Source organism: Alligator sinensis, unplaced genomic scaffold (genome assembly GCF_000455745.1).
Source record: "Alligator sinensis unplaced genomic scaffold, ASM45574v1 scaffold112_1, whole genome shotgun sequence".
NCBI lineage: Eukaryota > Metazoa > Chordata > Crocodylia > Alligatoridae > Alligator > Alligator sinensis.
Genome location: NW_005841892.1, coordinates 1,321,578 through 1,344,932, shown reverse-complemented (window position 1 = coordinate 1,344,932; position 23,355 = coordinate 1,321,578). Strand labels below are relative to the sequence as shown.

The 23,355-nt window shown below is 39.7% G+C and overlaps 1 protein-coding gene across 3 annotated transcripts in view; it reads left to right on the top strand.

Moving 5' to 3' along the window:
• The window catches only part of CSMD3 (CUB and Sushi multiple domains 3), a 1,313,655-nt gene that overhangs the window by 1,233,663 nt on the left and 56,637 nt on the right, over positions 1-23,355 (top strand). For all 3 annotated transcript variants that reach the window (XM_025197227.1, XM_006018073.3, XM_006018072.3), the window contains 4 exons: positions 610-795; positions 6,748-6,921; positions 11,520-11,702; positions 14,046-14,222. In XM_025197227.1, the coding sequence (XP_025053012.1) occupies positions 610-795; positions 6,748-6,921; positions 11,520-11,702; positions 14,046-14,222 (720 nt within the window). The remainder of the gene's footprint in view (positions 1-609; positions 796-6,747; positions 6,922-11,519; positions 11,703-14,045; positions 14,223-23,355) is intronic.

Below are 23,355 nucleotides of genomic sequence, written 5' to 3'. Positions count from 1 at the left end.
GCAACAGTGTATGCAAAAAAAACTAGCAGAGTGAACAGAGCTTCTGCATTTTCCTCTGGAAAATGGACCTGGAACGGATTGCTAGTATTTATAATCTAAAGCATATCCCAGAGCCTCAGGTTTAATAGGATGGTATGCATGGGTAGCATAATTCTTCAGAAACTACATACTTCAAGGGTTCTTCACCAGTAGATTTAAATAGACTGCACTGAAGCAAGCTAGCTGAGAGGTAACAATAATAACATGGGAAACTCTGATAAATTCTTCAGAATTTGGGTACATCCCCAAAATGGGAGTCAAAGGGGTAGACAAGAACCCAAAAGAACCAACCAAATATCTCAAATCAAGAAACGCCCCCTTTAGTAAAGACAACAGAGATATCATTTCTGATTGTTTCAGCCTACTTGTATCACGTCTATCTTATCTAAACTGAGATTCTGCCCACGAGTCCTCATCTGAGTTAGTATCCCAGCTACTCATTCAGGAGAAGAGATACTGCCTAAATGTACTGTGTGTATCTGAGGCATTTTTAAAGAAATATACTTATAAAAATGTGTGCGTGTATGTAAAACCTAAATATGAATTCCACTTTTGTTATTTTTTGCACAGTGGTCAACTGCTCAGATCCTGGAATCCCTGCTAATTCCATACGGGAAAGCAAAATAGAACATGGAAATTTCACTTATGGCACAGTGGTGTTTTATGATTGCAACCCAGGATATTTTTTATTTGGATCTTCAGTTCTAATCTGCCAGCCAAATGGTCACTGGGATAAGCCTCTACCTGAATGCATTAGTAAGTAGATAATGTGTTTTCTTCCCCCTATTAAAGTTACAAAAAAATATAAGAAAAGAAAAATTTGGGCTAGATATTTTATAATGGATTTTTGTATTGATTTTATTTTATACAGTATTCTGCTCTCTATGTAGGCACACAGATCATACCTACATCCATTTTAATGTATGTGATAACTAGGCTGCATTGGCAGGAGAGATAGCACAGGTCTGTGGCATACAGAAAATTAAATGGCCGGCCCTTGAGAGGACCTTCAAGGAGAATCATGCCTCAGAACAATGATCAGGAGCAGCGCTCTGTGTTAACAGAACGGCTGTCTGGGAGAAAGGGAGTTGCCTTTAGATTTTTTTACTATATTAATCTGTTGGCCATAGGGCAGCTGCATGTTGCAATTCAAACAAGCTACATTTCTAAAACCGTGGAAACAGCCTCATGGAAGCTGAACAATTTTTCAAGTAAGCTCCTAATTGCTTCTCCAACACTTTTGTAACTTCATATAACAAGACCTGTGTTGGAATGAGGATTTATCTCATGTGTGGGGCCTAACATTTACAATGTAATAAAGCAGAGAAAGAAAGCATGGTAAAAAACTTTAATTTGGTTGTTTTTGTCAATAGACGTATAATTTAGATGTTACTTCCAAAGCCTGGTTTTATTATTTATCCTTTAGGCAAGATTTTTCTGGTGCTGCAATTTGAAATATTCCATTCTTTTAATTTTTAAAATGACCAGAAATTTATCTTATTCTTGATATAGTTTGTTCCTATTTTGCAACTCAGTTACATTTATCTTGCAGTATCCAAATATTTTGCATCCAACTGTAAGGTATTATGACAGTTTCAGAACACTCTAATAAATAAATACTGATAATACAGATAATAAATACTGTCTTAAATATACTACAAAAGAATGTAAAACTGCAATGGATTTTCCCCCTTTCCATATGAATACGTCCCCCCAACCCCACCACGTTTTTGGGGGGGAGCTGTTTAAGGCCTCTTAATAAAACAGTTTCTACCTTGGCATATATTGATCTCATGGAGTAAGAATGCAAGATATACTGGCTAGTTTTCTACTTTTTTCTGGTGGGATGATATAGGCAAAAGTATTGTGTTAAAAAATATGTACTGTTGTTCTTTTGCTGCTTTTTCAAACAATAAAAGCCATTTCTATGTTTTATTTTACGAATAAATAGGTCAAATCAATATTGCCAGTCAGTATTGCCATGTACAGACATTGATTGCATTTGTGCCAGGAGAAAAGCACAAAAAGAGAGCATACCTAGATATTCCGCAACTGGGTGCCCAGACACTTCATGCATTTGGCATTGCAGTCTTGCTGCTGGTTGGATCTGTGCATGAGTCCTGAAGCAGTATCTACATGGCAGCATTGTTGTGCTCAGCAGTGACACTCTCAAATACTTAGTCCTCCTCCAGATGGATTGCAGAAGCCAACATAGCTGCCTTCATGTGACATTTCAGGTGGATATTTGTTGGCACTGGATTTGAACCGAGCCCCTATACCTATGTTCTGAGTGAGCACAACCCTCAAACCAACCATGACCTTTCCATTTGATAAAAGGCAAATTTAGTGATATGACCTGACCTGACCAATCTGCATCAAGCTTATAAAGGGAGAGCAGCCCCAACTGAACTGAGTTCCTTCTAACCACTATAGTTGTAGTTCAACACGCACTTCTCAGTGTAGCCACCCTAGCTGTTTGTAATTGATTGCTTAGATGTTAATGTTAGTTTGGAGTTGAGATAAATTTCCACTGGCAAATTTTTGATGTGCTTCTCAAGATTATTTGTCTTTTACTTAAGATGTGGAGGGTCAGTCTGCACCAGGTTAGAGGCTGTCCAAGTCATTTTCCAGTTTTATAAAGGTGAATTATGACAGGTAGTTTAGATCCTGAATATCAGTTTAGGATGAACACTTCTACCACTCCCTTCACTGGAATTGCTTGTGTTATATAGTTAGCAATAGGAATTATATCCTATAGTTTAATATGCATTAAACTATTTTAATCGTAATAGATGTGCCTCCATAGGAAAAGAGAAATTTGTATGTTTTTCTCATAGAACTTCATTTTTTCAGTTAGACAGGAGGGGAATTTATCTAATAGGAATTGACTGGCAATAATAATGGTAACATCCATTTTATCACAATTTTTAAGTGTTATAACAAGGTAATTCTTTCCCCCTTATTCTTCCTTCTTTGTGCTGTATTCCTTAAAGCTGTTCCAAGCTGTCTGTCTTAATACAGAATCAGCTTTATACAGCTATAAAAAGGCACCATGCAGTTAAGTGATAGAAAAGGACCAGCTAGCATAACTAACTGAGAGAGGCAGAGAAGTAGTGGTTGATAAAATTGGCAGTGAGGAGAGGGAAAAGAAGGAACGTAAGAAATATCTAACATAAACAAACCTGAGGAAATTCTCACTTAAGATTATTTGTTAAACTGGAATTAGAGTTTGGACGTTTTAGAGGCAATGTAAAGGGCATAGATAACAGAACTAATGCAGTTTTCAAATGAAGCCAGTAGGAACCAGGCAGGGCCTGATCTAGAGGAGTTGCAATGACATAGATGCACCCCTCTTTGATTCCTGCTCTAGTCGGCAGCTGCACCAAAGGAGCCTGATGTATCTGGCACAATGTCAGGCTGGGCTGGAAGGGGAGAAGCAAGCTGATAAAAAGAAAATGAGTGGAGGGAGGAGGTGGAGGGGCAGATGGAGGGATTTAAAGGGGGTGGGGAGCCCACAGGGTTCTTGGGGTTTGGGGCACATGCTGCTCCAGGGATAAGTCCCATCCCCTGTGCCCCCCCCCCCCCCCCCTTATGTGGCCAGTACTGCTGTGGCAATGAGGGAGCAAATTACCACTCTGAAGCCGGCCGGGAATGGGTTAAGCATCCAAAATTTCTGAATCATGTCTTTCAGCATGCAGCTCTTCAGTGTTCATGATCAGCTGCACTCTGCACCCAACCCCTTGCAGCTGTACAAAGAACGTAGCAGCAAAAGCTCTGGCTTGACTTTAAAGGCAGCACTTTAAAGTCCCAGAACCACATCCCCGTTGCCCTCTTCATTACAGTCTTGCAATGCTTCTTGCAGTTCCTCACCTTATAGCCTTTAGTCATGTTCCCATTCACTATTCGTGTCACGAGGCAAAGATTTTTTGTGATACCGTGTACTGGACCAGATGTACATTGGGAGAGCTGTTGGACAAACTTTTGGGCCTTTCATCAAGTCACCTTTTCCAACAGCCCTTTAAACTATACAACTTGTTCCAATAAACTTTTATACATGCACATGCCAGTAAAATTATATTTGTTTTTGCTTTGATCTTAAACTGAATAAAATAACTCTAGGCCCTTAGTGTACCTAGGTTCCTAGTTTATTAGTAGAGTGTCTGGTATCTTTTTAATTGGAGAAAAACGTGTTATGTTATGTACAATGATGAACCACATCGTCTGCCCCCGGCTTTTCAAAATCCTAGATCAATCCATGGAACCATCAATTTCAGAGTTAAGGTAAGTTGTAAAGGATACTCAAGCATATGAAAATAAATAGTTTGGAGACTAACATGAGCTTACCTGCTTTCATAGTATTGTCTCAGGAGAAAGGAAAACCAGAAACTCTGACACAACCCTAAACATTCATAATAAATAGCTTTGTCTGATCATTAGTCACATAATCAAAATGCCTCATACTTATTTATGATCCTGTTTGGACCTTTTATATAGCCATATACAGTTAACAGAAGAGGATCATTTTATAGATGTGTGATTAAATAAATATATTAATAGCAGTTTCATTTATCTGCATCAAGGGCTGGATGCACGACACTAAGCGTTTTAGCCTTTATCTAGAAATATGGCTGTGTAAAAGCTTAACTTCCAGCCCTTTAAAGTAGTCAAAGGAATCAATGGGCTATTCAAGTGCTAAAAGCTAATTATATGCTTAAATGCTTTGCTGTATTGGAACAGGAGTGCTCAGTAGCTTACAGAATGGAACCCATGCTAACTATTATACACGTCATTAAACCCAGACTTAGTTTACTTACAAGTGCAAGACTCCAAGACAGAAATCCTTAAATTATAGCACTTACAGCAAGCAAATATTAGTGTGTGTTCAATCATCACCCTTTGCATCAGTCATGTGCTGTGTATAAACTCTGTTATATACAACTTCAGCATTAAGACTTTTCAGAGTCTTCTTCAAACCTGCTAAGTCCACAACTGTGTACTGAAGACTTCTCTTTAAACTATTAAGGTAGAAGTGATGCACAGGAGAAAGGAAGTGACAGGTTCCCTGAATCTGTGTAGTGGTTATTCCAGCATTTGGCTTTCAATTGAAGGCTTCATAAGATGCTTAGAAAAATGTCTTTGAACCAACGTATCTCACCAAGCAGAAATGTGGAAGGGAACATGCAGGCTTAAAATTGTTGTGGGAATCAAATGAAGTTAGCTTTGGTGGCTTAGTTGTACACTTTCACATTTTTGCATATTTTCTTTTCTTTTATACTTAACCCTTATTCTAGGTTTCTAACTTTGTTGCTGCTTTTTTAACAAGTACATAGTCATGTATGGTGCAGGCATATACTTGAAATCTTAACAAAGGCCCACATTCTCAGCCCCACCAGCTCAGCTACTAGAAAATATAAGAATAATTAAACCTTTTTTGAAAATGTTCCCTTTTTCAAAATCCCAATAGCCTTTTTAATTTCTTTTCAGCACTACAGGGAAGACCGTTATTTTCTTGACATACATTATCCATGTGGATAATGTTTACCATAATGATGCATAAGGCATTTTGTCTTTTTATTTTATTCTTATTGAATAGCTGCCTGCTATGCTAAACTACATAAGTTGCCCATGACTTTCTTAAAACTTGTCAGTATATACGATTGCTAAAACTAGTAATGGTTGCATCAAGATTTAAAATGTAGTTCTTGCATTATAACCACGTAGTTATAATGTTTCTAGACAGATTTTGACCAATTTCCTTAAGAGCTTCTCATAAGATTTTTCTACATGCTTAAAAGAAAAAGGAACAGGAAATTAAGATTAATTATTTACAAATCCTTTCTTTGTTGTTATGAGTGCAATTGCATCATGTTAAAGAGACCTTCTTTTCTACACTGTAAAAAATAGAGGTCTTTACTAGTATTGAATATGAAGTTGAATTTTTATGGGGTTTCACTCTCTGCAACCCACACAGTTAAGCACATATCACAAAATAAAACTGGTTTCAGCTTTATTATAATGTTGAAAAGTAAGCTGAAATGAGAATTACAGTGTTAATTTGCTTTATGCTGGCTAATGGGAGCTTTTTCTTGTACTTTTGTGAGTTTAGGAATAGGTAGCATGTCGTTGCTTTTCTGGGCAGCTAATGTACCTTACCTAGAAGTTAGATCTTGACAATATTTTGTTTTGTTTTGTTGTTGATAAACAATTTGTTTGTCAAAACATACCAACTCACGTGTATGACTATAGAGGCTACTCACTCGTTCTGGTTTTGGTTCATGTGACAGAAAACGTGTAGTTTAGCCCAGGATGCATGGGCAAAAATTCTCACTGCCTCTCTTCTAGGTCCTAGAAAGAGCAGTATCATGGCATCTTGAGCAATGATTTGTTGGTCAGTGAGTATGTACTATATGTCAGGCACATTTGTTCTTTAGTGGAACAGCAGTCCTAGCAGAAAGCTCACTTCCATCAAAACAGAATGTCCCTACTCTAAGGAATATCTTTATATGTATGTGTGTGTGTGTGTGTGTGTGTGTGTGTGTGTGTGTGTGTAATATCTAGTTATTTGTCTATTTTGTATGCTTCGTAAAATAATATAAATGCAATTCAAGTTCTAACATAGGACACGTATAAAATATGACGATACTGGAAGTGCTAAAAATTTATCAGTGATAATAATATTTCTTTATCTCCAATAATTATGCATTGTAGTGATTGACTGTGGCCATCCTGGCATTCCTCCTAACATGGTCCTGTCTGGAGATAAGTATTCCTTTGGATCTACTGTTCATTATACATGCACCGGAAGACGATCACTAGTAGGCCAGTCATCTCGGACATGTCAACTAAATGGACATTGGAGTGGGTCACTGCCTCATTGCTCAGGTACCACTTTTGTGTCACATGATGTGATCTTGAAATGATTAAACTTGCACGGTTTTTTGCAGGAGCCTGATTATTTATCTAAATGGCAGAGGTAATAAAATAACTTTAGTACTTTGTCCATAGAATGGGACAACTATCTAGTTGGCCATGAACATAGAATTTCAATCCATGCTAATTTCTGACAAGGATATTGGTTTCCATGGAAAGACCCCCCACATTGTTACTTCCTTAAGATAATGAATTCAAACTTATTTAGCTTCAAAATTACTTGAGCAGTGGTGTAACTGGTGGCAGGAAGATGTTAGGGGCAATTTTCTCGAAAGCTGTTTATTTACAGTGGCAAACTGGAAGTCACCAGTTCCACTTTGCCCTAAGCACCCGGCCATGACCCTACACTGTTGAACTTGAGATTTGATACTATAGTCCTTGGGCACATCCAGACAAGCATGGATTGTTTGTTTCCCCAGTGACAAGTAGTGGCACACCTTGCACCACTACTACTTGTCCCCAGGGAATGCCTGTGCTACATGCGCTATGGCGCATAGCAGGTTACCCTGGATGAGGTAGGGGAGGCTGGGACCAGCAACTGTGCTAGCCCCAAAAGACTTACCTGGGGGCCTCCCGGAGCTTCAGCTGCAGCAGGAAGCCTAGCCAGCATCCAGAGTGTGGCTCCAGCTGGCCAGGCTCTGGTTTTCGGTGGTGCATGCTGCTGCCATGTGCACTGCCTTGCTTTTTCTGAGAATGGGTTTTTTGAACCTGGGAGATCCCGGAGTCAAACTGTGCCCCCCCCCATGTGCTGTAAGTTAGCAGCCTGGGGAAAACCTGCATGCACAGCGTGTAGTTCTGCAGACAGGTCTGCAGTACCACATACTGTATGTCTGTGCTTGTCTGCATGCAGCTCTTGAGTCTAAACTACACATCACATCTACCCTATTGATATAGCCTCATGTGCCATAACTTGTTTCAAGGATGCGATGTTGTTTGTTTTTTTTTGATAATCAGTATGTTATTTTATGTGGCATCAAACCACAAAATTGTCGTGTTAATTTTGAACCCCCAAAACTTCAGGAGTATCTAAAATACAGCTCTATGCCACTCGCTGATCAGTGGTTTGGGGTTGAGGCCCATTTCTGATCTTGGCAGAGTTATATTATATTTAACAACATGACAAGAGTATGATTTCCTTGCTGTCAACATGATGCTTTCAGTGCATAGGTGTACAATGATCAATACTTTTCAGTTGGCACATTTTCAGATATGTATTACTTTAATAATAAGTACTCAGCTATTTTAACATTCAGGAAATAGGAAGAAGCCAAAACCACATTGTCTCCTGAGTCATTCCTACACAGAAATCAGGGATAGAAAGTAACTGTGCGTGCCAGTATGGCACTGCTGTCATCATGGTCTTCTGCCAAAACTGTAGCTGTCTTTACAGCATGGCTTTTAATATCCTTTTCTTTCTCCTATAATTTATCAGTTTAGAATATTTAAACTGTTAACTATTCATGTCAGGGACACTACTTCTGAATATGCATTTGTATAGCACGTAATACAGGAAGGTCTCAGTGTTAGTTAGTATTATTCTAATGGAAATAAAAAATAATTACATTTAACATTTTTAGTGTCGATCCTGCTGTTAAAATTCCAACAAAGCAGAAGAATTTGCTTAGAGACTGATCTTCCCTCACTTAAGAAACATCACATTTTTGCTAGGAATAAAGATACATGTTGTTACCTCGTCCATTAGAACTAAATGAGAAGTTAGCCAAAATGAATAATCAACATTTATGTTGTAATGGCAGGCTTATGGAAGCCTGCTTAATCCTGCTCTCACTGAATTCATTGGGAGATTTGGTACAGGCTTCAGTGGGATATGACTCAGTGTTTTTTTATATAGTTTATAATGTCTAAAATGATGAACCGGAAAGGACAATTAAGTGTAAAATAATATGATTCCAACTTTTGAAAATATGATTAGATTCAAACTTTATTTTAAAACCAGTATATATGGTTCTTTTTCTTTTTTTAAACCCTGTATTGCATGTGATATATATTCAGTACTCCAGACTTCAAATTGAGGTATAGAGTACCAATCCACAAAGCCTAAAACTATTAAATATACAGCATCGGTGCAGCTACAAATTTCCCCACACCTTAGTGAACACAAAGCTATCTCAGTGATGTGGATATTACATTTGTTCAAAAGGCTTAGGCTAAAAAATAATATAAACAAATAAATATATAAGTTCTTTTCTAAAAAAAAATATGTTTATGCATAGGAAGTGCACAGATCACATCAGTGCCTACAGTAAAATGAAACCAGCGTTTTATAGGACAGAAATTTATATTGTTCTGTATTGGCATTGTGAGGTTTGCAGTGGGTTACAGATTAGATATGCAATGACTACAGCTCCTTTTTTACTATACTGGATGAAACAAAAATTCTACATCAAAATACTCCTCCCTCTTGGTGGGGGGAGGGGGGGTCCAATCCTCTGCCTCTCTCCAACTCAGGCTAGGCAAACCCCATCCCACAGCTTCCTCCTCTCCCTTCTTCCCCTTCCCATCCTGCAGACAGCACCAGAGCTGGGAGTGGGGTTCAGGGCTCTGGGAGAGAAGCTGCAGAAAGGCAGCTCTTCCTGGATCAGCTCCAAAGTACAGCTCAATCCTCCACCCCACCGACCCAATTATGAATGTCTGTTGGTTTGGTGGGGGCAGGGGTTCCTCTAATTCATGACACTTTCTCTGAAGTGCAATGAGTTAGTGCTGGGAGTTTCACGTCTGTCAGTGCCCTTCAGTAAGTGATGTGGACTTCAATAAGCCTGTGGAGGAAAACCTTTGGTGTGCTCGCCATGTGGCAGGGGCTGCAGTAGGCTGGGGCAGAGCCCAGCAGGGAAGGCAGTCAAGTGAAGCCCCCAGATCTCATTCTAAGTGGGGAGGTATGTGGCAGAGCATCTTTGGGTGTACTACTACACACCTTTGGGTGTACTACTGCGAGGCATGGGCTGCAGTGTAGGGGAGGTATGGAGACACAGATAGCGCCCTCCTGGCATTGGGGCAAGAATGAGCAGGCTCCCGCCTTAATAAATATCTTAATTAATTAAGAACTAGGCATGGCAGGTGAGTCGGGTGGGTGGTGTGCCCAAAGGCAAGTGGGGAACCTAGCACTGTGGCTAGGCAGGGAGCCCCACTTTACCACATACCCCAGTAAAAATGGAGAGTCAAATATTGTCCTAGTTTAACTGTCATGTCATAAGTGGAGTTAGGCCATGAAATATTCTGTACAGCTGTTGGGAGAGGAGATGGTCAGTAAGTAAACCAAGAAAAGCATTTAAGTTGAATCCTTATAGAAGACAAAAAAGAGATTGTTTTCTATAATATTACTGACTTGATACCACAATTATTGCATGGGTAGTCATTAGTATAGCATATTTTTGCTAGTCCATTTTAATATACCATCAAAATGGCTGGTGATTAACTTATCTTGGATTTAAGAGTGATCATTCCTCAATAGGTTTAACAAATACATTTATGTTTGTCTGTCGTAACAACTATGGAGCAGATTGGATAACAGAATAGACTTAATTTACAAAGGAAAACATTTAACTCATACTTTAGTATGACAAAAAAATCTTGCATTCACATTACAATTACTGTTGCAAAGGGTGCTGCTTAAGACCAGGTGGGAACAGTACCCATTGTTCCAGGTACTGTACAGACAGAGAATAATAGGTAGTACCTACCCTAAACACTTTATAATTGAAATAGACAAGACAGACAAAAGTGGGTGATATAACCAAACTAACAATCCAGGCAACTTAAGCTTGGCCATTAAAAATAGAGCTTCAGCTGCAGTAAGATTTTATTCAGAATATTGTCTTTTAGGTCAAAGTGATGTGTTAATGCTACTATAAACTATGGAAATTCATTGGTCCAACTGGAGTTAAGACTATGTTAGTGACTTTAGCACTGACTAAAAATGATACACAGTAGGGATAGTGTCGCCATTCCAATGACAGCATTAAAATATGAAGTTTTTACTGAAGTCTCATTAGGAAATATATACAAACGGAAGCAAATAAATAGGGATTTACTCTTTGGCTAGGGACAGACATTACACATAAACCAGCTTAAGTGATTAGAACCTAGTTTAAACCTGTAACAGAACAGTTAGTGCACATAAACCAGTTTGAAAATGTCTGAAATTGGTTTGAGACAAATCTGGTTGAATGTAGTATTAGACTTAACTGATTTGGGTCAAACTGGTTTATGAAATGTCTGTCCCAGACCCCTTGCTGGTTTAAGTTAAACTCCCTCAGCATCCCAACATGCTCTCTGGGCTGGGCAAGGCTCCCTGCTGTACAGCAGAGCTGACCCCTCCCCTCTGCTCCCTCGCTGGAGGTCAGCAAAGACTGCAGGTGTCTGCCTGGCTTTCCCCTGCTTCCCTCTTCTACTCCCACTTTCTGCTAAGCAGGGATTATTCCCCTGCCCCCTGTGCCTTACACAGACACCTCTCAGCATTTCCAATAAAATATAGTAGCATAGTACAATCAAATGTTATATTCACACTAAACTCTTTGTGCCATAAATTCTAGGTGACACATCTGGTTCTTGTGGGGATCCAGGAATCCCAGGACATGGTTCTAGAGAAGACAGTGATTTTAAAATTAAAAGTACTGTACGCTTCAGCTGTGATATTGGCTATATCCTGCATGGTTCAGAAGAAAGAACATGCTTAGCAAATGGAACATGGACAGGAAGACAGCCTGAGTGCAAAGGTAAATCAAAAAAGAAAGTTGTATTTACATTCACTTTAAAATATACACATTAATATACATGAAAAGTTATCCTGGCACCTAAGCATCTTATACACAGGACAGGTAGTGGAGATGTCTTTTTCTTGTTAGCTTACTAATGCACCTCTGCTTTGACTTGGAGAGACAGCTAGCATTGAGACAGTACCTAATTTTTAATAGTTCTTGAATCTTGCCATTTCTGCTAAAGTTCTAAGAATACAAATTTCATATCACAGAATTTGTGATGTGGGCATTTGTTCAGAAGATATTGGACTAACCCAATCCTTTCATGTATGGCAGTAAACAACTATGAGCAAGGCAATTAGCTAGGCAAGGTGATTCTCAGCATTCTGGACAATCAGAGTATGTACAGGTGTGACATTTAGATTGATATAACCAAGGTTACATTGATCTAAATGCCCAATCATGCAGGCATTCAGAGGGCTTACATTACCCAAAAAATGGTGCATCCAATCTAAGCCAGCTCACCTCAATCTAATTTAGCTTGAGAAAGGGTTAACCCAATCTCCAGAATGCCTGCATGTGCTTGCAGTGCAGCCCTAGGGCTGGGAAAGACTAGCTGCTTGTCCCAGTTCTGGGTTTGTGCTACTCCCACCCTCTGACCCTAACTGGGCTATTTTTAGCCTAGCCCTTCCCCATGGATCTACCAACACTCCCCCTAGCCTCCCCGCAGACCTGCCAGCCCACATTGCAACCACCAATCCCTTCCTCCCCCCACCCGTGGTCGAGCCACCTCCCTCAATCCCACTCACCCCTCTCCTCACACTATGTTACTTACATTGGGTTCCCCATGTAGCTCCTAGAAGTGACAAATGGCTGTATGTGCCATTCCCAGTCTATGTTCAGGTGAGAATAAAGCCATCCAAACATAAACTGGGTACAACAATCTGCTGTGCACACCCTCAGATTTTTTTTTTTATTCCTACTTGATAATTCTGTTTTTCTACTTAAAAATAGACAACCAGAATCAAGCTTTTTTTTTTTTAATTACTTTGTCTACTGAAAAAAAATGTTTTCCTACTTCATTTCTTCTCTAATTACTAAGAGTTCCATTAGAAAGAGCTCTCTTTGGAGAAATGACATTTTCACTATTTTGCTTTAAACTTTTGTCATAAATGATTAGCCCACTAATTGTATTTACTAATGCATTTTACTTGCTATTAGTTTTCACCAAAAAAAAAAAAAAAAAGCTGAAACCAGTTATTTAAAAAAAGCAGTATAGAATTGTGGAGCAAGTATAGAATTATGGAGCAAGATTTATTACCATAAAAACAAGATCTAACAGGATATTTATGGGAAACCATTTGTTACCTAAATTACCTTGATTTCACAAATAGGAAATAATTCCCAACAGACCTTTTTTGAGAGAAAAGCTTTCTGAATAGCAGAAGACAATTTAGAAGTTTCTTCTTTTACTGCTCACTTTACCACTATGGACTACTTTTTCAGTAGGAGATAGTAATCTCTAAAAGAGGCTACTTGTTTTATAAACTTACTTTAATGTCTTTTTGGCCAGGCAGTTGCTATCTGAATTTTAATCTTTATGTGAACACAATTAGCTAATCTGAGCTTCCAGTCTTTATTTGTTGATCATTTTTGCTATAAATCTGATTCAACATCTGTTATTTAAATCTCCAGATATTTCAAATATGCTATAAACCACTTAGCCTGGAAATCCTCTTGTAGGTATGCACATAACCCCATAACACATCTTAGCACTAATCATATATATTATAAAACTTTATTAAAAGGATACTGTTTAGGTTGCAAAAACAAATATTCTAAAATTAGGAAACATCAGATTTGAGGTCCTGCGGGAAAAGACTGAAAATGAACATCCAGTTAGACTGTATTATCATGCATGGACACGTTCTTGCTGGGATCCTATGACCCCAGCTGACTTCCTGCCCTTTGCGCAGGGGGCTGGACTCGATGATCTTCCGAGGTACCTTCCAGCCCTAATGTCTATGAAATCTATGAAATCTATGTTTTGATGCTATATCTGTATATCTGATGCTTTCTAATTTTGAGTACTTTTCTCTCTGTAACCTACATGGTGTTCTTTTAATAGACAGTTTTAATATCACTTTCAACTTTCCCCCTCTGGAAGGAAAAAGATGCATATTATAACGACCCTCCATCATGCCTTACCAGCAAAAATTGAAACCTAGACCTTCAGCACAGTTTTCTATCACGTGAACTTTGCTGGTAGCCAAGGCATTGAACTGGTTCCTTTTTCACTACTCTTTGTAAAAACTTCTATCTTTGTTGCATTTCATATACATTTAACATTTTCTTTTATAGCTGTGCAATGCGGTAACCCAGGAACAACTGCTAATGGGAAAGTGTTTCGTATAGATGGAACAACATTTTCTAATTCAGTAATTTATTCCTGCATGGAAGGTTACATACTTTCTGGATCTTCTGTAAGACAGTGTAGTGCCAATGGAACATGGTCAGGATCCTTGCCAAATTGCACAAGTAAGATTTATCTTCATTTAGTATTTATTGAGTTTAAGCTATGCAAAAGTTTTCTGTTTTTCGTTGTTGTTGGGTTTTTTTTGTTTTTTTTATTCTTTACTCTTAGAAAATCCAATAATGTAAACTTTAGGAAGTATGTGCCAATGAACAAAATTATTCAGGTCAGTTTACTATGCAAAACATCATAACATCTGTATAAGTCTCCAAAGTCTTGGTGTTATACAGGCAGTCCTCAGACTTATGACACAATTGGTTCCTGAAAACCTCATCTTAAGTAGAAACTTTGCAACTCAGAACCAATTTTCTCATGAGAAGCAATGTTATGATAGGGGATTGGTTCCTGACCCAAGGCCCGATACCCTATTTTCACCAAAAATATCCCAGAATTTTGTACCCAGTCAATTATAGATAAGTAATATAGCTGCATCCATGTATTTATATTGTAAATAGCAATCATATTGATTTGGAAGGACTTCATTGAGATGACTTTGCCAGACATTTTGAAAGGGTCTCAGTTGGACTTTTTGAAAGGTTCTTGGCTGAGTCTTCTCAGTAGTCTTAGCTACTTTTTCTGGAGTTTTGTCTGCTTTCTTAAAGAAAGTGTCCAAGGATGTTTGGACAGCTGTTCTCCAAGGAGATGAGTGATGCAGCAAACTTGTTTGCTGGTGTGGTGTCACATAGGATCAAGTGTTGTAAAGTCAAAACTGATGTCATAAAGTTGAAACAGGGTGTCAATTTATAAACGTTATAAGTGAGAAACATTGTAACTTGAAACATTGCAAGTCAAGGACTGCCTGTATTTAATAATCTTGACACCATGTCATTATTAGAGAATAAAAGTTTAGGCAAAAACATGTAAGTTATTTTTTTTTTCTCTTATTGCTTTTTCAGGAAGTTGTATTGTTATAATCTGCTCACAAAAAAAAAAAGAATCCTTGTGTGTTGCTGGTGTGGTATTTTTTGTTTTGGGCATGTTTTGTGTGCATCTGTGCACATAATATTATTGTTGCTGAGCCTGTCCTTTGTGAAATAAGAATAAAATACAATCACTGCCTGCTTTATTAAGAAAACACTTATTTTCATTTACAAATATATAACTTTAAAAAAAAACTTTGTCTATATGGTTCATAGCTTGTTATGAAAGAAAGGACAAGCTATAGAAATGTAACATATGCTTCTTATAATTGTTTTAGCTCCATTTTTCTTTAAGTAATATTAGCTGTGGTATTTAAGTAATCTATTAAGTAATACACTGTGGGATTTAATTATTGTATACGTTTTACATTTCTGGTGTTTCAATCTTCCATAATTCTTAGGGTATGTTTGCTGCTTGCTGATAACTATATACTGGCTTTTGAGTAGTTCAGGGGCAGCCTCCAAGTATAATTGCCTAAACTTCAAATATTATATAGACTGTACTTGTGATATTGTTTTATATTAATGTGATATCAAGGAATATCAAACAGATTATGATTTTTCTTATTTCTGATTAAGATTTCAGGAAATGACTTCAGTATATGACAAATCTTACAAGGCATCACCTATCTTCATGAAAGTCTTGGTTTTCTTTACCCATGTATTTGCTATATTGTTTTAGTATTGTGGGGTCAGTTAGGAAGGCCAAGGCGGATATAGAGCTCGGATTAGCGTCCAGGATTAAGGATAACAAAAAGTCCTTTTTCAAATATATTGGGAGGATGAAGAAGGCACCGGGTAATGTGGGGCCCCTGCAGGATATGCTGGGCAATCTGGTGGTTGCGTCAGAGGATAAAGCGGACCTCTTTAACCAATTCTTCACCTCTGTTTTCTTGTGCAGGGACTGGGACTTCCCTGCTGTGATAGAAGCCAGACGCGAGGGGATCTCCTTCAGACCTCAGGTTGGGGAGGACCGGGTTAGAGAGCTTCTGGAGGGGCTGGACGCGTTCAAGTCAGCGGGTCCGGATGCTCTCCACCCCGGGTGCTGAGGGAGCTAGCTGGGGTTATTGCAGGGCCCCTGGCACGGCTCTACGAGCGATCGTGGTGCTTGGGCCAGGTGCCAGACGATTGGAAGGTAGCTAATGTGGTCCCCATCTTCAAGAAAGGGAAAAGGGAGGACCCGGGCAACTATAGGCCCGTCAGTCTTACCTCAATCCTGGGGAAACTCTTTGAGAAGATCATCAAGGAGCACATTTGTGATGGGCCGGCATCAGAAATGATGCTCAGGGGCAATCAGCATGGATTTATTAGGGGGAGATCATGTCAGACCAACCTGATTGCCTTTTATGATCAGGTCACAAAGGCCATGGACGCAGGTGTCGCGGTGGATGTAGTCTTTCTGGACTTCAGCAAGGCCTTTGACACCGTCTCTCACCCCATCCTAATTAATAAACTAGGCGACTGTGGCATAGATGCCTACACAGTCAGATGGATTGCAGATTGGCTGAAGGGTCGCACTCAGAGGGTGGTGGTGGATGGATCATACTCGACTTGGGGGGAGGTGGGTAGTGGAGTCCCCCAGGGCTCGGTCCTGGGGCCTGCGCTGTTCAATTTCTTCATCAGCGATCTTGATGTTGGGGTGGAAAGCAACCTGTTTAAATTCGCTGATGACACCAAAATTTGGGGGGAGGTGAGCACGCTAGCAGGGAGAGAGAGATTGCAGAAGGATCTGGATAGGTTACAGGGGTGGGCAAACAGGAACAGGATGTGTTTCAATACGGACAAGTGCAGGGTGCTGCACTTGGGTAGTAGGAACCAGCAGCACACTTATACGATGGGGAACTCCCTACTTGAGAGCACGGAGGCGGAAAGGGATCTTGGTGTCATTATTGACTCCAAGATGAACATGGGCCGACAATGCGAGGTCATGGTTGGCAGGGCTAACCGGACCTTGTCGTGCATCCACAGGTGCATCTCGAGTAGAGCCAGGGAGGTGATCCTCCCCCTCTATGCGACGCTGGTCAGGCCGCAGCTGGAGTATTGTGTCCAGTTCTGTGCGCCCCATTTCAGGAGGGATGTGGACAACATGGAGAGGGTCCAGAGGAGGGCCACCCGCATGATCCAGGGACAACAGGACAGACCCTACAGTGAGAGACTGCGGGACCTGAACCTATTCAGCCTCCACAGGAGAAGGCTGAGGGGGGACCTGGTGACCGTCTATAAACTCACTAGGGGGAACCAGAAGGGTTTGGGGGAGACGCTGTTTCCCCTAGCCCCCGCTGGCATAACAAGGAGTAATGGGCACAAGTTGATGGAGAGGAGGTACAGATTGGACATCCGAAAAAACTACTTCACAGTTAGGGCGGCTAGGAGCTGGAACCAACTTCCAAGGGAGGTGGTGCTGGCCCCTACCCTGGGGATCTTTAAGAAGAGGTTGGATACCTACCTGGCTGGACTCATTTGAGTCCCGTTTTTTGTTTAGGGTTCTTTTGTTGTTCTCCCGCCCCGGCAGGCGGTCGGGCTAGAAGATCTATTAGGTCCCTTCCGACCCTAAAACTATGAAACTATGAAACTATGAAACCATATCAATGACTCTTTAGATTGTTTAGGTCAATCCTATACTGGTCTACACATGTCTTTCTGATCACTTTTTCAATCCATCCCGCACACAATCTTCTCATCTGGAACTTAAGGACTGATAGGTTAACCATACCCACAAAACTGCACAGGAAGCTGAACTGTCTACCTCTTGACACCTGTTTATATGGCTTAAAACTAACAGCTCCAGACTTTTTGCTTCTGTGCAGCACTGTTCTGAGGAAAGAGATGCATTTGTATTTTGATAACTCTCTCTTCCTTACCTATTCTCCTCTCTCAGCCTCTTCTTCCCAAATATATGGCTACCAATGGAGGGAAGGGTTTCATGCTGTGATTGGATAGGTTGAAGTTGGCTTGTCACTCAAGAGTGTTTTTCTGTCAGTGAGGGGAGTCCTCAGTTTATTCATGGTCTGAAGAAGGGAAGGACAACTGTTTAAGGGAGCCAGGATGAAGGTAGGACCTACATATTCCTAGATTGTTAGGGGTTGGAAAGGACCTTGGAGATCATTGGGTCCAGCCCTCTGCTCTAGGCAGGAAGACAACTGGGTTCAAGTTACCCCAGCAAGGTGACTGTCCAGTCTCTTCTTGAAAACCTCCAGGGTAGGTGATTGCACCACCTCTGGAGGGAGTTTATTCTACAGTCTGGACACCCTGACTGTGAAGGAGTTTTTCCTGGTATTAAGCCTGAAGCGGCCTTCCAGGTGTTTATATCCATTGGTCCTGGTCTTCCCTGGGGGTGCCCTACCGAATGCCCATCTCCTGATGCACTCCTCTGACATAGTGGTTAACTGCTATCATATAGTATCAAGTCCCTGCTCAACCTGCTCTTCTTTAGGCTAAAGAGGCACAGGTCCCTCAGCCTTTCCTCACATCGCATGCCTTGCAAGTCCTTGATCATACAGGTGGCTCTTCTCTGGACCATCTCAAGTTTTTCCATGTCCTTATTGAAGTGCAGCGCCCAGAACTGGACACAGTACGCCAGCTGTGGTCTCACCAATATGGAGTACAACAGGAGTATCACTTCCTTTTAAGGCATACAACAAGATCCTGGCTATAGTTGATCCATTCTGCAGGTGTAGATCTGCTGTTCAATCAAATCCTCCATTTCTACCTGCCATGCGAATCAATCCCCAACATGATTTTGCCACTTTCAGCTCCAGTAACAATGAATGTTTCAGGAACTTTCCTTCAGGTGATACTTATCTCACCATCTTGTTTCTCAGCTCTTCTTTCCTCCAGCCTCTGGGGGAGCTGTTCAAAGAAGATGTGGCTACATTCTCACCATATGATAAATTAGTTATATTAATCAGAACACTTCGTCTCCCTGTCCCCACCCCCCCACACCCCAGAAACCCCTTGAAACATTGTGAACCCCTATGCTCTCTCACCTCCTCCATGGATTTCTTACAAATGGAAAGACACCTTCTTGTAAAGTAATTTATCAAAAACCTGCTCAGGGTCCTTCTTGACATGGTGGGGAGTCTCACTAAACTTGCTGCAGCCGGTTCAACTAAGATTAAGCGTTGTCTTTTAAATCCCTTTGATAATAGATCATGGGATTGTTAGGATTTAGGAACCTTTGAGGCAAAATGTATGTGAAGGAAGCTTTCCATTTTTTTTCCTTCTGTCACAGGAGGCGACGGGATGATCTTACTAGAGATCTACTATCAAAGTTGCTGTGGACAGCATATTCTGCTGGAAAAAAAAAAATTCCCATTTTGTTTCTACCTCTTTTCAGTGGAGCTGTGCTAGTTTACAGCAGCTGATGACAGCAGCATAACTAGGGGGTGTGATTTGGGGCAGCTAGCCTGGGCATTGACTTGCTGGGGGTGGGAAAAAACTGCTGCTACCACAGCTAAACAATCATTGCAGCAGCACAGCAGAAGCCAGGAGTCACCACTGGCCCTGTGTGTCACAGTTGCCCTGGGTGCCCGACTGTGTTGTTACACCTCTGGCTTGACAATTTACCTCATTTACCTGCATCTTACTTGAGCACTTTCTTCAATGAGCTCTGCAGGAAAAAAACCATCCAGCTTTGCCAGAGCTTCTTTGCCATGAACTTACATGCTCTAAACCAATCCTGTGTAAAATAATAGACATTGGTCAGGATCTATCTCCATTAGGATGCCAACAGAGGATAATTGGATCTCCATTGTGTTTCCTATGAAGGATAAACTTAACAAGTCACTTCCCTCATTCAGCTAAGTCTCTGTTTTCCTTTTGTCTGTGATAAATTAGCATGTACACAAAGATTTTATTGAAGAAATTCTTCATCCTTTTTTCCAATTACCCATAAGCAGGAAAAGAGAGACATTCTTATTTGGTTTGCTGCTTTGGCTTCCTATTTATGGATGTCAACTCTTTCTTTCAAGTTTCAGTGTAAGAATTAGAATTAGGTATTAGTTTGGGCATTATAGATGAGTGACTGGCCTGTTATAGGGATGGTACATATATATTTTACATCTGTCTCTTCTATTTCTTGTGAACTCATTTTCCAACTCCTTGAACACCAAGGAGTTGCTAAGTTTTACTTAGTCAGGAAAAAAATTCCAAAAATCTGATGCATGAATTACATCTTATGCTGTTTTTCACAGCTTTGAAATTATTTAAAGATGATAATTTATTATTGAATCATAAGAAGACTAGGGTACCACCAGTGTTGAATTGCAGATTGCAGCATATGACAATAGAACAATTAATTTTTCCTGTAAATATCTTTTCAGCACAAGAAATCCTAAACCCTGGAGGTTTTTGTATATTTTCCCCCAAGTGTTTACAGTCATGTAGAGTTGAAAGTTTTGGAAGTTTCTCATCTGAGTCTGTGAAGCTCTTTGATACAATACAATATGGAAATGTCAACATTTTCTAAAGTTAAGTGGGTTTAGGTAGAACTTAAATCTTAACTTCCAGGTTGTTGCATTTCCATTCCAAAAATACATTTGCGATTCCCAGGCTCCTGTGCACTGCAGGGGCTGGGAGAAACACTGGCACAATATGGGAGCCAGTTCAAGATGTAGGGTGTGGGAGTGATTTCAGCAGCAGTGCTCCAGTGGGGACTGGGAGTTGGTCCCAGGCCCTGCAGCACGCAGGAGCCAGTTAGTGTGGAGCAGTGCAGAGGCTGGGAACAGTCCTGGGAGCAATATGGGAGAGGAGTGGGACAGCATGGCAAACAACAGTTTGCCTGGCTCTCATTCTCTTTACTGCACTGGGGTCTTAACCTGCCTCTGATGCAATCCCAGGGCTGAGACCAAAAATCAACCCAAGTTTCATTCCTGGGATCTGGCTGGGGGCACTGAAGACTCCATTAGGGTACTGCAATCTTTATTTAGATCATAGTAGGCATTAATGTGTGACTGCTTGGAAAACTTTATATGCATACAAAAATGTAAATACATGCTACGTGTAATGTTTAGCAATACCCTATGTATCTTGAGTCAGATCTGGATTATTTCTCAAGAGATCAGTGGAAACCATTTTTTTTTTAAAAATCAGTACCTGTAGTACTATCTACTAAGCCAGCTAACTGATGTAGTGGGTAGCTACCAACTATGTGGTTTGAAGCTAAATAGAATCAGGGTGATATGCAAAGATAGCTCATAAAAATAGCTCTGCTTCCACTATACCCATCTAAGCATTTATACTGTATTCATTTATTATAAAGCAGTGTAATATCTTATTTTTCCTTCTCTTTCCTTCTGTCTACTCCCACCATATTTGTATCATCTATCTTGATGTTGTTACATTACCAGTTATTATTACTTTGAAAGTCATGTTTAGACAATTCCAGAGACGGGGAAAGAGAAAGCATGATAATATTTAAAAAAAAAATGCTTTGGAGGGTTTTTTTCACAGTCATATTCTAGAAAATAGAGTATAATGGTAATGCATCAGTAGTTTGGAGGGTTTTTCTCTTTCTCCTAAATTGTACCAGAAAAAAATGGCAGAGCTGTAAACCACCATTAGAATTTTAAAAAGAAGAAAAAAGGTGGGGGACAAGGATATTATGCACATTATCTGTAATTGTAATCCACTCTGAGCTTCTCTGGATAGGGTGGGATATAAAAGTCAATAACAACAACAACAGGACTTGCAAATAAGAACTCATTTTGTGGCTAGACACTTGAAATCGTCTTCCTTTATGGATTCTTTGACACCTCTTTATATGCCTGCTTTCCTACACACCAGCATTGACATTTGACGTAACATAGCATGTGGAAGGAAAAGTAACTGAAGAGAACAGCCTACATGGCTGTAAATCCCAGGAGATTTTTTGAGGCTCTGGAGGCTAGAATACATCAGACCAAGCCCACGCCACCCTGCAGCCACAGGTCAACAGTGTCCTGTAGTTCTTACCTGTCTGCCAAAACTATTCTGAGGATAAATGCAAATCAAAGGAATTATTTCAACACAGAATGTGCATTTTCGTACTGAACAAAGGTGTCATAAAAATTACCTTCTAGTTGGTACAAAGGAGACAGAGCTATGGAATTGCATACATATATCAACATATAGCAAAATAGCTGAAGACACACTCATCTTCAGAAACGCCTACTTTGTACAATATATCTTTTAAATACTTTTATTCCATTTCAGAATATCGGTGGTTATATTCCACTAACAAGGAATGAGTTAGTGGTTTACAGTTGTAATGATAATTTAAAAATCAGCTCAAGTACCAAACAAAATAGAAAAAAAATAGAAACACAAAAATAGCCTATGCTTATTGGCATTGGTTGATTTATATCTTGTTTAGTTTAATTATTACTGTTTTGCTTCAAGAGGAAAATCAGTGACCTTTCTAGGCCCCTCACCAACAATGCATGAATTCAATGGGATAATTCATTTGTTTTGTAGAAAAATAAGTAAATTAAAACCTTGAGAGTGAGAGACTTGAAAGTTCTTTTAATAGAGACTTGCAAGAGAGAATTACTCTCTCTCTCAGGTAACAATTCAACTTGGCCTTTTCAGTAACTCTAGTATTGCCTTCTGTACTGACTGATAGGTTATTAATGCTTCTCTAGTTTTCATTTTCCTTTTTTTTCCCCCCACACTCCTAAAACAACCTTTGAAATCAGGTTACCCTTAAAGCCCCTTTGGTTTATTACAATCCTTCAGTTAATCTTTCAGTGAAAGTTATATTAATTTTGAACAGGTATTCTACACATGTTACTTCATCAGCCATTTTGATTAAATATTTCATCTCCATAGGTACAACAATTTATTGTATTTTAAATTAGTGTCTAATTTTGCAAAGCATAGGGCAGAATTATGACAGGTCATATATTACTTTTTCCAAAGAGGGAACTAAATAAAAGATGCATTTAATTCCAAATACATGCATAGTCCAATTTTTGCAGCATGCTTAATTTTTTTCGGCAAATGAATAGAAGCCCAAAGGTGTTTTTTCCTTCATAAATTAGAGTGAACAAATGGGATTGAAACATAGTTAGAAGGATTTTGAGGTAATGTTCTATCCCTCAGTCTAATATTTTGCTTAAGAATAGCCAGAGTTCAGTCTTTTAAAAAAGCATCACACGGAGTTAGCCTATGTACCTGTTCCATGCAAAAACCTGTTAAGTAAATGTTACTAGTTCTCAGTTAACCTCAAAGACAGTGTATG